The sequence below is a fragment of the Fulmarus glacialis genome, unplaced genomic scaffold (assembly GCF_000690835.1).
Source record: "Fulmarus glacialis isolate BGI_N327 unplaced genomic scaffold, ASM69083v1 scaffold44778, whole genome shotgun sequence".
NCBI lineage: Eukaryota > Metazoa > Chordata > Aves > Procellariiformes > Procellariidae > Fulmarus > Fulmarus glacialis.
In genome coordinates, this window is record NW_009230984.1 from 859 (window position 1) to 15369 (window position 14511).

Genomic DNA, 14511 nt, shown 5'->3' on the forward strand with positions numbered 1-14511 from the left:
AGAGCCTGGGAACAGGGACAGGCCACGGCATGCGTGGAAAGCAGAGGCAATGCCATCTGCTGCTGCAGGAAAACCCATCCTATATTGTCAGGATCCCACTAATCGCACCCAACAAGTACTGTTTAACCATAGCACAATGCCTGGTCTATGCAAAGCCTGCAAAGACTGATCAACCCATCGTTGAAAGGGTTGAGGAGAAAGGGGAGGGTTGTGCAAGACTCTCCAGTTGCTGTTACAGGTCTTGACTGCCACTCTGATTGTATAAGGCAGATACTGGAGGCAAAACCAGACCAACATATCTGCTCCTTCATGATTTAGGAGTTTCCCTCGATTGATTCGATACTTCTGCTTGCCATTGTTTCCATCCACTGATTCACTTGTTACTGCTGACTTGTGCCCCCATTGCTCCTCACATAGCACAGCATAAAGGGAGGCATCTCCTCTCTGCCTGACACCTTTATTCCAAGGCTAGATGGGACCTCTTTTTACGGACTTGTGTAATACTCATCCTTTCCCCTAACGCCTCAGAGGCAGCCTATACTCGCTTCTTTGTCAGCACAGAGAAACAAGCATTTCTAGAGCACATCTCGTAAGACAGATGAGATGAATTATGCTCTGGAAGTGCCAATTTCTCCATGCAGACTGAAAAGGCAGCCTTGAGAAAACGCTCAGATGGGGACTTCTCTGCAAGCATCCAAAACAAGATGTTTGGAAAACAGGAGGCAGCAGCAAGCAACTATTTGAAGGGTTGATACAAAGACAAGGGAACCAGCAGCCAGAAACTGTGGCTTTGGAGAGTCAGACTGGGCGTTACACAAAAGGATGGTGCAGCACTGGTATGCAGGAGGTGGGACATTTCCATCCTTGGAGATTTCTGAGGCTCGGCCATAAAATGACACATTCAGCCTGGGCTAATACTGGGAATAATCCAAGCTCCTGCTGGAAGCAGGACTAGAGGCCTCCAGCAGTCCGTTCACACTGATACCTATGTGGCAGGAATCACACCTTCTGCTCAACTCTCACTGGAACAAAATATCCCATTTCTCCCACAATTAAATGATTCTTAGACTTTGCAGAGAGTTTAAACTTTGCTACATGCATCCTCAAAGAGTCTGTAATAAAACCAATCTGGTTTTGGCTTTATTTACAGAAATGGTTGCAGAAAAACAAGATTAATTCTTCCAGGGATTCCCTTAGCTTTTTATTAATGTTGCTGAAAAAGACTGATGCACAGCAAGAACTGAACCACTTTCTTACTTGGGACCTGAGGAAATGTCAAATTTCGGCACAGTAAAGGAAGGTTTTATTTCTCTCATCAGTTTTCCCCCTCCTCTGGTTAGAAATCACAGAGGTGAGGAAATGCCTGTTATTTCTTTTTTTAGCTTCAGTGCAAAACAGTGAGGCTTTCTGCTGCCCCAAGACACCCATCCAGCTTGTGAGCCCTTGTCCTTCTCTCTCCTTTCACGCTCTCCCAGACTCACAGCATCCACTCCGGAGTTCTTAGTTCTCCTCAATCAGCCAAGGTATCATTTATCACAGAAAAGATGAAAGTTCCTTTACCTCAAATATTAGGTAATGTTCTTTGAGTCTGTATTCCTCAGCCTCTTTTGACTTGAGGCTCTTCTCTACAGGATGTAATTTATGCTCTGCTAATTCGTCTGCAATCTGCTTCATTTTATTTTCATGAGACCTCAGCTGTTCCTCCTGCCGAGAGAAGTGTGTCAGGTATTAAAATGTAGGAGTGCAACACGCAAGTGCACCGCCTGCCTGCTGATGTGGGATCTGTCTCTGCAAGGACGTAAGCTTAGCTACTGTGCTGGAGCCAAAGGTGTGCAGTACATTTGCAAATTCATCTGATAAGCAGCAGCTGAAACACAGGTATTTGAGTAGGATCAAAACTCACGTATCGCAAGTGCCAAGAGTAGATTTCTCTGGCACCTGGGCTTCTTCAGCATCATAAACACAAAATGCTCTGCATCCTTTAACAGCCAGGCAGAACCACCAGTGGCCCAAGAGCTGCTCATCCTGCTCTTTTTTGAGATAAAAGTACCCTCCCCATCTGGGCTCTGACAAAGGCGACATCTGGCCACATCTGGTAGAGCTATATCTCTGCCCTGACATTTCAGGCTCTCCTCCCCTTTGCTGGGGGCCAGTGGCAGTGTGTCCCTACTTTTTGGAGGTGCTAAGGCATGTTGGCCTTTCACTGGACAGTGCAAACAAAAGCTACTCTTTGGATGGCAGCTGCCCATTGCTCTTGGTCAACTGAGCCTTAGGCAGCCATGGTCTGGTGCACTGTTCCCCCCTGCTTCCAGAAAACCTTCCCCACTGAGGGGAGTCAGACTCCCCCTTCATCTGTGGCTTTTCGGCTTGAGAAACAACAGGGTGCCACCTCTGAGTGCCATGATATAAAATAAACCAGTGCTGTAGCCAACTGTTGGGCTCAGTAGCACCAGCTGTTTCAACTCTGGCAACAGAAAGGTGCTGGGATGTGATGGGCAAAGAGCAATAAACAAGCCAGACTCAACAGCCATACAGGCAGGTGTGTACACATAGGGTTGCTTTATAGCCATTGCAAAGGAAGCATTGGCCAGACACCGGGATTTGCCACGGTCTGTCCAAGTCGCCCACTCCACTCCCCTGTTCCTGCCCTGAGCATCTGAATGGGTCTATCCGGCAGGAGCTGGGGGAGCTGCAGATGGGATCAGCCTGAGCTGCATGCTGAAGGGCTGGCTGAGCGCCGGGCACCCCTCCATCGCTCCTTCTCTCACACGTTACCTGGCACAGCTTGGTCATGGACGAAGGCAGGAGCGGGCGGCAGAACTTCTTCATGGAGCAGATTGCAGCTGGGAAGGCTGGGGCAGAGAAAATGGCAGCAACAAGGTTGATTCGCAGGATCCAGGAGAGCATTTCTTCCTTACTTCTGTTATGGAGGAGGGGAGAAGACAGGGGGTGTCTGTAAATGCTCCTGACCCAGGACCAGTCAGCTCAGAACAGCCCTGGAGCCACCTGCTCCCAGGAGGGCCAACGGTGACCTTGCTTTGAAGCCATTTCTGTGCCACCCTGGGTTGTGAACAGAGGAAGACACTGGCTAACTGGCTCCTCTACAGTGCCCTAGTGATTTCAGGGCTGTTGTCTGCCTCTTGAAGCCCTGGCAGTCCTGCCTTCCTCATCAGCTGTGATTGCATTCCCTGAGGAGCTGGGGAGAGGCAGCACAGTGTCAAAAGGCCAAGGATATCCTGCTGTTGGGAGAGGGGGAGCCACAAAACAGAGGTCCCACGGACCAGGGCGAACCCCTCATTTGTGTCATTCACGGGACGCTGCCCAGGACCCCTCATCAGATCTGTTCAGGCACTGCTCCCCCCAGCCTTCAAGTGGGTTTTCACTGCACCAATTCAGATGTCAGGCTTTAGCTTGACATTAGTACCCCAGCCCAACTTACAGACAATGTCACCTATCTCAGCAGGAGACAAGAAAAACATCACACAGAAGATGACTCAATCACACTTGACACTTACTAGCAGAGCAACTTTACTCTGCAATGGACTAAGGAAGAAAGAAGATATAGCCTGGCTGGGGAGACTTCTTTAATGAGCTTTAGACAGTTTCCCCATCAAAAGCTGATGAGAGGAACCATCAGCGCCTTAGTTCAATGCACCATATAGATTTTCTCCCTTCGACAGACTGACAATAGAAGTTAGTAAGGGGAGCCCTTTACTCAGCCCTTTACGTCCCAGCCCATCCTGCTCAGCCCACCTTGATGGCAGATGAGAAAGGACCTCCAGGACTGACACACAGCTGCCAAGAGTGACAGGTAGAAACTGTGACCCCATGACCAAGTCCTCTGCACAGCCCTACAGACCTCACCCTCAGCCCTCCTGCTCGCCACCTTCCTCCCCCAGGTTTGTCTCCTAATGCGTGTGTTGATCTGGCCAGGTCGGAGGGAGTCTGGTGGTGGCTGGAGGTCAGGCTGCCCATCCAGGCTCTGCAGGAAGAGCTGGTACTTACGGGGCCTGGAAGAGGAAGACTCTCCAGTCAGCTGTCTTCAGCTTGAGCACGTTGGACTTCTTGCTGTAGTCAGAGGCTTTTGTGGCTAAGGCGTGGTGCACACGGATGGCGTTTTTCAGATCCACTTCAGAGAGGTCTTTGTCAGGTTTATATTCATCCTGTGAAGAGGAACATTAATTGGATAATGACAACACTAACATTTGCACGCTACTTTAATGAACCTGCCTTTCTCTCTGTGCCGAGACCAGGAAAAGCACTGCTTTGTACAGTAAATGCTAGGAGCTGATAATGATAATAATTAACATCTGGCAACTTCTTCCATCATTAAGTTCACTGGGAAGATGTGAAGGAGATGAAAGTTTTAAACGTAATTATCAATAGTTATCTCTAACACGGCACACGCCTGAGGCTTTGGAGGAAGGCATAAGACAGGGCCAAGTTTCTGCAGAACTTCACCCGCAGCGCAGAGCTCAAGCCGGGATGCAACTCCCGATCGTCGGCAGGTATCAGCGAGCGCCTGCCCTCGTGCTGCAGCTATGTGTGGCGGAGCATCTGGGCTCGGGTTTTGCACCATCTCAGGCAGCCCTGGAACAGCAGCGTTCCTGCAGCAGTGCACCGCCGTGCAGTGTGGGGCTTGCTGGGCAGTTGCCGGACTGAGCACCGCCCACCCGAACCATGCTTGGTCTCTCTTTAGTACGTGTGCCCCTTTGGCATGGTCTCTCATGTAATTCATTAGATGGGCACTTGCAAATTGCAGCAGCATTCCCTGTATTCCTGCTTTACTTCCTCCACTGAAGGACAATTTCACACAAGTAGGAAATGTAGCAATAACTATGTATGTATATATTTTATAAACAGATAGAAAATACTGAACATGGGATTCTGAAAGGATGATCTTGGCATAGCACTTTTTAGGAAAAAAAGGAGTTCAGTCAGTCCTGTGTTTACCCTTTGCTTTCTCAGTGATTGAGCTCCCGGCCACTTAAAGCGATACCCTCCCTCCCACTTTGCACCCTTGCCAGCTCCACAGCTGGTCCAGCTGGGTGGTGGGATGGAAAGATGGACAGACGGATGGATGCATGCACACATGGATAGGTGGATGTAAGAAAACCTGGCCCTGGCTAAAACAAACCACCCCCCCACCACCCCCAACCATGTCAGAGGCCGTGTCAAGACAGGGTGTCCCTGGAAGGGCCTGCCTTGCCTTGCTGATTACAGTGCAAACTTACAGGACTAATTGGCTCTTAAGTTTTGCTTTCCTTGACTGTCCTTGGCTGTCAGCACAAGGGCAGCTCTGTCCAATGGTGGTGGTCTATGTGTCCCATGTGTCCCAGCCCTTCCTTAGGTTTCAAGCTAGAGCTTGGTCTGTTCTGCAGATTTGCAAAAAGATGGTTTTTTCCTGTGTCCTGGTGGTACAAATCCAGCCGTTCAGGGAAAAGCCATGCTACAATCTCCTGGTTGCTAACCCTGGTCAGTAAGGCTGTTCTCTGGTGTAGGGTCAGAAAGGTCTCCCCTCTGTTGTTCTTCAGAGCACCAGGGACCAGCACTCCCCAGCCCATGGATGTGGCTCACCCAGACCCTTGCTCCTGATGGGAAATAAGCCTCTGAAGCCTTTCCTTCCCTTCTTTTTTGAAGCAATCATCCCATCTGGGAGAGCGGTTGCCATACTGTGTTCACCAGCACATGATACTTGGCCTTGTGCAAAGAAATGCCAAGGGGCCCAGAGCCCAGAAATGTCTGGCTCACGCAACTGCCTTCTTAAGAGTGAATGCCAAAGAAAAGCCCTGGCTTTCCAGCAGAGGAAGGGGTGGGTGCTGCAGGCACCCTGCGTTCAGGGTGACATTCAGATGGGCTGCGCTGCGGGGCAGTATAGACAACCTTTCCACGGTGGGGATTTCGGTAGCCAGAGGAAGGGGCTATTAGCCTTTTAACAAAGAAAAACAAATGCTTTGCCTTATGAGGACCTAGTATGTTACCCCACTGGGAGAGAAATAGTTGCTTGAGGAAGACATTGCTGCTCAGGCCTCATATATTGTAGAGAGACTTCCAATTCTGGATGTTTTTCCAAGGCTGAGGCTCTTTGGATCTGAATAAATCTGACTGTGATGCCCATAATCCCTTATTTCAAGACAAGCTTTCTGAAAATACAGTTGCAAATAGCTAGGCTTAATGGCATGTGACAAGGAGAAGCTGCCACGGCTGCAAACTGGTTTGACTAATGCAGATCTTTACTTCAAATGGTATCATCATGTATTGCCTCTACTGATTTCAGGCTCACAGGCAACAATGTAGGTGTAAGGAAATGCCAAATCTTCTTCTAACACTGGGCCCGGTAATCAGCAAAAATCAGCAAAAGGTTGAATCAAGCGAAGGTTGAATCTCTACCTTCTGTCTCCCTGCTGGTGGAACCAGGCTGTGTTTGCAGGAGTGCATGGTGCTGGAGGCTCACTTCTGCACAGGCCGGCTCTGCCAGGACATCTTAATGCCTGTGCTGTGGTCGTCATAATGGCATTTACGGCTGCCGATGCTGGGGGACCTCTGCGTGCTCTTGAACGGGCACCCTCCGCCAACAGCTCCACGGCTGTATGATGCTACACACACACGGCTGGAGCCATCACAGTGCCCAGCACTTACAGCGTAGTGTGGGCTACACCACGTAGCCTTCCCCCGGAGAATAATCCCATTGCCCTTCAGCAAAGCATGTCAGCTCTGCTCCGAAGCCTCCAGCAGCTTCTCTACATTTTGCCTCACTCCCTTCCTGAGCTTTGATGTAAGCTTAAGCGTGTGCATAAACCGCTGCTGAGGAAGAGACATGTCCAAAAACATAATAGTAACACAGACATTTTCAGTGAAGAGATTCTGGTTTAAATCTCAATGAAACTGATTTATACTAAAACATAAGCAGTATCATATTTGGAGGAACTTCAGGCAATGTTTTGTCCACGCTATAGTATCGCTAACCTCACTCTCACCTTTTTCATGGTGTTATCCTGCCATACATTTCCTGGCAAAGGGATTAATTTGGTATCACAGGGCTGTTTAATTTTTGTCTTATGTGTCCTGCACTGTTCACACAGGTATTTGTCACTGGGAAATGGGCAAGGTATGCTGTGCCACACCATTCCAGTTACTCTTAGTCCCCAGCCCTTGAAAGGGTACATGTTTATTTTTCCCTTGCTTCCCAGGTGTAGGATAGTGGGGGTCAGCAATTTTCAGGGTCTGTTTTGGGGATATCTTCTGCAGGAATTGAGCCCAGGTGTGGACGCTTTGTTTCAGAATCCCTCTAAATTAATTTCATTCACTTTCAGCTTTTAATGTTGGTGTAGACAGACAGTTCATGTGCCTCTCCTGCCTGCACAAAGGCTCTGCTTAAATATGCACGACCACCCCCTTGCCTGGGCTTAGTTTCTGCCATGGCAGTACTCCATGTCTTTGGTTCACTCTTCTGATGCCAAGCTCTCCCCTACTGCCCACCCCTGCGAGCAGGTGGTCGGAGATCCACAACTAATATGAGCTCCCCAGCTCACAGCTTGTTTTGTCAAGAAAAGGCATCTCTCTCTTGTGCCTGCCTTCGTAGGGCACTTGGACGGGGTGAGAGAACCCAGTGTATTGGTCCTGCTGCTCTCTCCTCTGGACTCAGCACCAGCCCTGAGCACTGATGTGAGTATGGACATGGAGCTACAGAAATTTCTCAAGCTCTGGCTTGTGAGTGGGTTTTCCTCTTTTCCCTTTTTTTCAGCTCACATCTACCAGCCTAAACAAACGATTTAATGAGGACAACTAACCACTGCGCCTTTTTCAGTCTGGTCATGAACTTGGCGCTCCAAGTAGCACCACCATGGCAAGGGCCTGCCTGCATGGGACAGCACCCGTGGCTCGGGGCTGCGCTGGGAACTCCTTCATGGTTGGGGGCTGCAAGGGCAGACCCTGCGGGAAGACCTGTACTCTTTCCAGCACTTCCCTAATAAAAGCACCTCATGCTTTATAGCTTTCCATCATTCCTCTCAACACCCCTCTATGTGTGGTGATTAAGGGTTATTATCTCCATTTCACAGAGGTGAAATAAGTTGCCAAAGGCCATGGAGTGAGTCAGTGCCCAGTGCAGATTAGAGCGCAGGAGAGGTGCGCCCTGCTCCCAAGCCTGCGTTTCGTCCTCAAGACTGTGCTGCATCCCTTTAGGGGATCAAGCAATTGCTTCAGCAGACTGTGCTAGAACACGCTAATCCAGCAATTAACACCGGCGAGTCAATGACATGTGACACCTCTACATCAGCATCTTTATGGCTGCTGCCTGAATTGCTTGTTACAGACTGACTTCTATCTGTCCAACCCACCACTCACCCACCCACTCTTCTGACTATCTTATGTCCACCTCTCTCTGTATCTCTATTAAACTTATAGGAATTTCCTATTAAAGCCTGGATCCTTGGTTTGGTCTGAGCAAAAAACTGGAACAGGCTGAACCTGTGCTCCATGGTGTCAGGTGGGTCTGGAAGCAGGTACTTTTTCCTCTATCTTCACATCAGAAAATCCTTTCCCAGTGATTTGTGCTCAAGCCAGGTTCTACCTTATGTTTATCTGCAGGTATCTTCCGCTGAGAGCTTGGGAGGCTGGCACACCATTTCCTTCCTGTATTGTGCAACTCTCTTGTTCTGCAAACCACCCCACAGGCAAGAAATTGCACTAAGAATCTACAGGGCAGGTGGATGTTTATCCACTCTGTGTTGTGGTGCTGGGAATGCTTGGAAGTGGCAGGGCAAGGACTTTGTCTTCATGGTCTCATCCTTCTGTCCTGTCTCTGCAAGCCTGATAGACACTGTCTACAGCCAAGCCCAGCTCAAGGATTCCTCTGAAGAGGACCCTATACAGTCTGGCAGCAGCTCATGACTAAGAAACGCCTCTTTGCCCAAATCCTTTGCCCAAACGCTCCTCAGGTTAATTTTTGTTGTTGTTCCAAATGCTGCTTCCCTGGGGCACCCTTGGCAATTCCAGTCCCTCCTGCTAATTACACATCAGTTATGGCTGTTATTTATCACACTTTCATAACCTAGCCAAATCTTAGGTGTTTTCCTTCTTCAGTCCTTGTCTGTAAAGAAAGCCCTCAGTCTCTTAACCATTTGCTCCTGAAGGTCATCTAGATAAGAACATTGGTCTTCTAACCGCCACGTCAATCTCATCCTCACTCTCTTTTTAAATTCTAAACACCTAGTACTAACATAACAAACTATGTTAATATAACGGTCTGGATTGTTACTGCTGCTAGCCTTGTACAGCAAAGAAAACCCAACCCCTCTGCCCCATCAGCAGTAATGACACTCAGTGTCGGCTTCACGGCTCCTTCTAGTGCTGTCCAAGCAGTCAAGAAAATCTTCAGTAAACTGGATTTTGGTCCAGCATGGGAAGAAAATTCTGTCCTGAAAGTGTATTTCGTTCCAGATATATACTCCCTCAACAGACTCATCCCAAGAGACATGCCCTAAAGTCCTTGGTGAAAAATTCATTTAGATCCAAATGGTTCCTGCGGTTTTGATGAAATTGCATTTTTTTTTCCATAGAAAAACTGTCATAAAATTAAATGTTGATGGTAGTTCTGTACAAGTTAAATTGTCCTGCATCACCCATGGTCAGCATGTGGACTCCATGTGGAGACTTCTAACGCGACAAGAGACTGAAATGTAAGGAGAGTGCCACTGACTTGAAGAACACCACACCTAGAGGGCTAGAGAAGATCTGGGCTCTCCTCTATGCTGCAGCTTCCCTCAGCTGCAGGAGAGAGTGGCAAGGCTGTAAAAATACCGCTTGGCTAGGAGCAACCCATACTGTAAATTATGATCAGCTGCTGCCAGATTTCTGTTGGCTTTGTGACATGTGCCATAGGATCTGGCAAAACACGAGAATCATTGGGGTGTGCTACGAGCTCTGAGTCATAAGTCTGTGCTGCCCTGAGGATCTTTCTGCCTTTCTTATATAATTCAATGTTTGTTTACTCTCATTGCTTTGGAGATAATACTGCAATACATAGGAACATCCACCCACAGGGAGTGCTGTTCCAGCAAGGTGAGTTCAATGGGTTACTGCACAGCATGTGCTACTAAGGTAGTTCAGACCTAGTTCAGTGGGTTATGCTGTTGCATGATGAACAGACATTTGGCATCCCTGGATGGCTCACACTGACATTCAAGTGAGCCCCTATCCAGGCTCCTTGGATTTTCCCATAGAAAAGACTATCCATGGAAATCCTCCGAATGTCCAAGTGTCTTGAAAGGCAGAGAGCTGAATGCTATAGCATGCAGGGAAGCTCTTCCATGGTGACTTTGCCTCCCATGAGGACCTGGGATTTATACTTGTGTTGACTAGAGGTGGCTACAGAACAAACAGAGATGAAGAGGCAGAAAGTGTCACTTAGCAACCCATGGAAGGACCCAGCTCAGCAAGGTCCTGAAGGAGAAGAGAAACTTTAAGCATGGTCCATACCAGACTCAGTGAAGCTGCTCATAAACAGATCTATGCCAGCAAAGAAAACAGCAGACAGGATAAGACTGCTCTGATGCTCCGCCTCTTCAGCCTCCTATTGCATGTCTCACCAATATCCTATTTCACCTATTCCATATCATCTGTTCATTCATCCTCCCCAACAGCTCCTACTTGCTGGGACACTTCTGCAGAAATCTTGCCTCAGTGTTCCCTATTCCCTTCTTCCTGTATGGCCCTCTTTTGAGGCTGTGAATAGTGCCCTTAGCATGAACACCACCACCAAAGATGACAGATCCTCCAGGTCTGTATACTGGTCTCTGGAGGAGCTCTGTAGATGTCCATGCATGCATTAGGACATGGATTCACCTCTACTTTCATCTATGGGTCTCCTGCTTAGGACAGCATGACTGCTTTGGAGACAGCATGAAACAGCAAATGGGATAGTCCACCACAGTTACCTTTTGTAAATAAAGGATGGTCCCTTTAAGCACAGCATAAAATTTCTTCCAACCTCTTCTTCCTCTGGGAGCTAAAAAAGGAAGAACATTTAATTATACATGTCTGCTTCTGCAAGTGCTGCTTGACCTTCACATTTCTGGCAAAACCAACCCTTCTCCTGACCCACCACAGGCATGCACTGATGCCCAGACCTCATACACTTCCAACCTATTGCTTATGAGTGGCTTGTCTGCAGGGACACATGTTTGAGAGACTGGGCTGGGAGATGCAGCCTCCCAGCAGGAACACAAGCAGGTCAAAACCAGAGATGAGCTGGTATAGGGGTACCAGTGGACATGTGCAGAAAGTCTCTGCTCCTCCAAACCCAGGTTGATGGTCCTTGAACTAAATGCTTAAGGAGCAGAGACATTCCCTGAGCTCCTCTGCTTCAGATGAGTTAGGCAGATATACCCTGGATAAGGCAGCTTCTGTTCCACTGAGGAGGGAGTGTTACCACCAGCCATCTTGATGGACTTGGGGACAGAGAGCTTGCTGGAAGCTGGGCAGGGACGGGAGGTGCGGGGAGCCATCTACATCACCACAAGACAGCTGATCCTCCAGGCATGGGCTATTAAGAAAGTGCTGGAAGCAAGGGAGACCTTTGGTAGTAATCTCTACTCAAGACTTTTAATCGGCTGCAGTGACTGGGCCAATCATATCAATTAGCAAAAGGGGTTATCCAAGGTTTCATTAACCTCTGCTCATTAACAGTTCCCAAATATGTTTTCCTTTACCTTTCCTGTAATCCCATATGCTGACAGCAGAGCTACGAGGCATCCTGTTGCCCAGCCAGCACACGGCAGCTGTTTCCAGCACATGGCAGAATATGGACAGGAACAAAGCTTCAAAGACCAGACTGTCCCCAAGGTCAGGGCTGGGGTGGACAACTGCTGTGGAACCAGCCTCACCCCATTGCTCAGAGTGTGGGATTCAAGATTATGCCCATGAACAGGATGGAAGACCAGGTCTATCTGTGTGGGACAGGCACTGTTAGGTTCCTTGGCAGTGAGAAGGGAAGACTGAGGTCTCCTGAAAACATTCATGTCTACAAATGCCTCCTCTACAAACACCCTCCTTTCCCTGTGCCCTGGCACTCATGGATCTGGGGATCTCTCTTGTGTTCCCTGGGACGCGGTGAGGAAATGCCTACAGCAGGAGAGCCAGGGAGAAGGCTAGGGCAAGGCTCTGGTACTGCCTGGGGCACATCTCCTCCTGTCCCGTTAACACGTACTTCTTTTCCCATCCATGTCTGCATGGGTTTTACGCGTGAGGACACCGTGCTTGTAGGTGACTGCGTTCAGCGCTTGGGGGATGTCCAGGAAGGGGTTGCTGCTGTCAACAATCCTTGTCACTTTCTTCGCACTGGCTCCGAATTTGTCATCTACCAGCTCCGAGAGTGATTTCCTCAACTCGTCCTCATCACTTGGAAACAAAGTCAGAGAAGAGATTGAGTGGAGGACACGTGGGTTGGGTCACAGTGTGCCCTATCTGCCTTGGTTTTAAAGAGAGTTATTTATTACAAGACTAGTCAGAGAAAGAAAATGAAAGGAGACGCAGGGACTGTAACACGCAGAGTGTGCCAATGGTGGTGATCTGGACACAGCCGGGAGGAGCGTGGGTGGCAGGTAACTGTCCCAGTGGTCCCCCTATGAGGTTACTCAAAACAGGTAAGGGAATGGGTGCTTGTCTGAACACCAGGAAACTGCAGCCACACCATTGCTGAGGACTACAAGCATTTCACAGGGAGAGTCTCCAATTCTGTGCCCTAAAATCAGAGCTGAAGGAGGTCTTTGGCTGAAGACGAGTTATCATGGGGTTTCTCAACCTCTGAGAGGCAGCCCCTGGAGCCTCCTAGATACTGAAGGAGCTTGAGGAATGTCCTCTGCATCTCTGAGGAACAAAAGCTCTGCAGACATTAGGCAGATGGGCCACTTGATTAAAAAAACACAAACCCTGGAATAGATTATACATCAGCTCCCCGTTTGTGTCCTCAGGGTGGGCCAGCAGAGAGCAAGGAATGCTGGTCATTTCCATAAAAACTGCTTCTCCTCACAGATCTCCTGGTCCTGGACCCTGGACAGCAAGGGCTGAGCAGCTTAGGGAAGTGTCCACTGACTCCACCAAGCCTGCCTCTTCCTGTTCGGAGTAAAACTTACTCTGATGCATAGAAACTAGAATGCGTATGGGGAGTGGTATTTCCCAGTGTACCTGGGACATTAAGGAGGGAGAACAAACAGGGAATTTCTGCCCTGTGTGATACATGTCAATGTCTAAATGGTGTGAGTTGTCACCTTAGGTTGCAGATTAGATTGGGACCAAACCTCAGCAGAGGAGTGACCCAGGGATGAATCCACTAGCTGGGATGTGAGCAGTAAAATACCACACTTCCCCACCTGCAGCAAGCAGGTGGCCAAAGCATCAGACACCTCTTGGAAGAGAAGGATGATTTCTCAGCCCTCAGCACCCACAGGAGTCCTAGGGCTTAGGCAGAGCCCAGACACTACGCTTGGGTGGGGAGTTAGTGGGGCTCAGTTCTTTGAGCTGCACCAGAGGGACCCCTCTGAGCTCCTGCTTGTTGCAGGATGACGGTCGTATACCTGCCTGTCCGGTTGGGCTTTGTGAGCTAGGGCATTTCATTCCCTGGGATGGACAGGGACGGAAGGCAGAGATCTTGCCTGGGCAAGGTTATGACTCAGTACCACGTCTCAAAAGAAAACCAGGTACCCCATGTCAGGGAGCACCTATCCCACAGCAGAGCAGCTGAGAGGTCTCTCATGTTGCAGCCTGTCCATCTTCAACCAAGCAGGACACCCTGCAGCAAGGCAGGTCCCAGGCAGGTGTGGGGTGAATGGGGGGATGCAAGGATACAAGCGGGGTGGGTGGAGGAGGGCAGGAGAGGGCTAGATGCTGCTGACTGGAACTGCACCGCTGCAGCGGGACCCCGGGGGGCTGACATCCCTCGGATGTGCCCGAGCCAGGGAGCGTGTGCTAGCAGGCATTGTGTAACCACTGCCCACATCCAGCGAGCAGATGCACTTCTGCTGAACTCCTCTTACATAAACGGTCCCACTGGCACCTTCTGCAGAGCTACAGAGCTCCCTCTCGTGACTACATCCTTCCACCGACCTGGCCTCTGCTGCAGAGCTGGCATGCTGCTTTCCTCTCACACAGATGCCACGCAAGATTATTTTAAAAGTGAAATTGATGCTACATGACCTGCTAAGAAACCACTGCACTTCCAGGGCCACCGGCTGGCTGTGTCCCTCCAGAAGGAGACACCGGCCCACAGTGAGCACTGCTGCCATCGGGGCATGGCTGGCAAAGGAAGCTCCTGCTCTGCAAAGCTTGACCCAGGTAGTTAGGGAGGTAGGATCAAACCAGACACTTTTCTGGCCAGGACAATAAGAGGAGAAGAGCAGGTGATGGACCTAATGGCCCAGAAGGTGCTGCTCAGTCTCACAACTCTCTGGAGTCAAAAGAGGTCTGAGGCTAAGGAGGAGAAGAGGGGAAGGGAAGGGAAAGGAAGGGAAAGGA

General features: G+C 49.4%; 1 protein-coding gene across 1 annotated transcript in view; it reads right to left on the minus strand.

Moving 5' to 3' along the window:
* The window catches only part of LOC104081601 (PH and SEC7 domain-containing protein 2-like), a gene marked incomplete at its 5' end in the record, with an annotated part of 12613 nt that extends 214 nt beyond the window's left edge, over positions 1–12399 (minus strand). Inside the window, 6 exons of the mRNA XM_009584417.1 lie at positions 1–5; positions 1561–1704; positions 2776–2920; positions 4006–4163; positions 10938–11008; positions 12209–12399. The exon at positions 1–5 is cut by the window's left edge and continues 214 nt beyond it. Coding sequence (XP_009582712.1) covers positions 1–5; positions 1561–1704; positions 2776–2920; positions 4006–4163; positions 10938–11008; positions 12209–12399 — 714 coding nt within the window. The remainder of the gene's footprint in view (positions 6–1560; positions 1705–2775; positions 2921–4005; positions 4164–10937; positions 11009–12208) is intronic.
* Positions 12400–14511: the final 2112 nt, after the last annotated feature.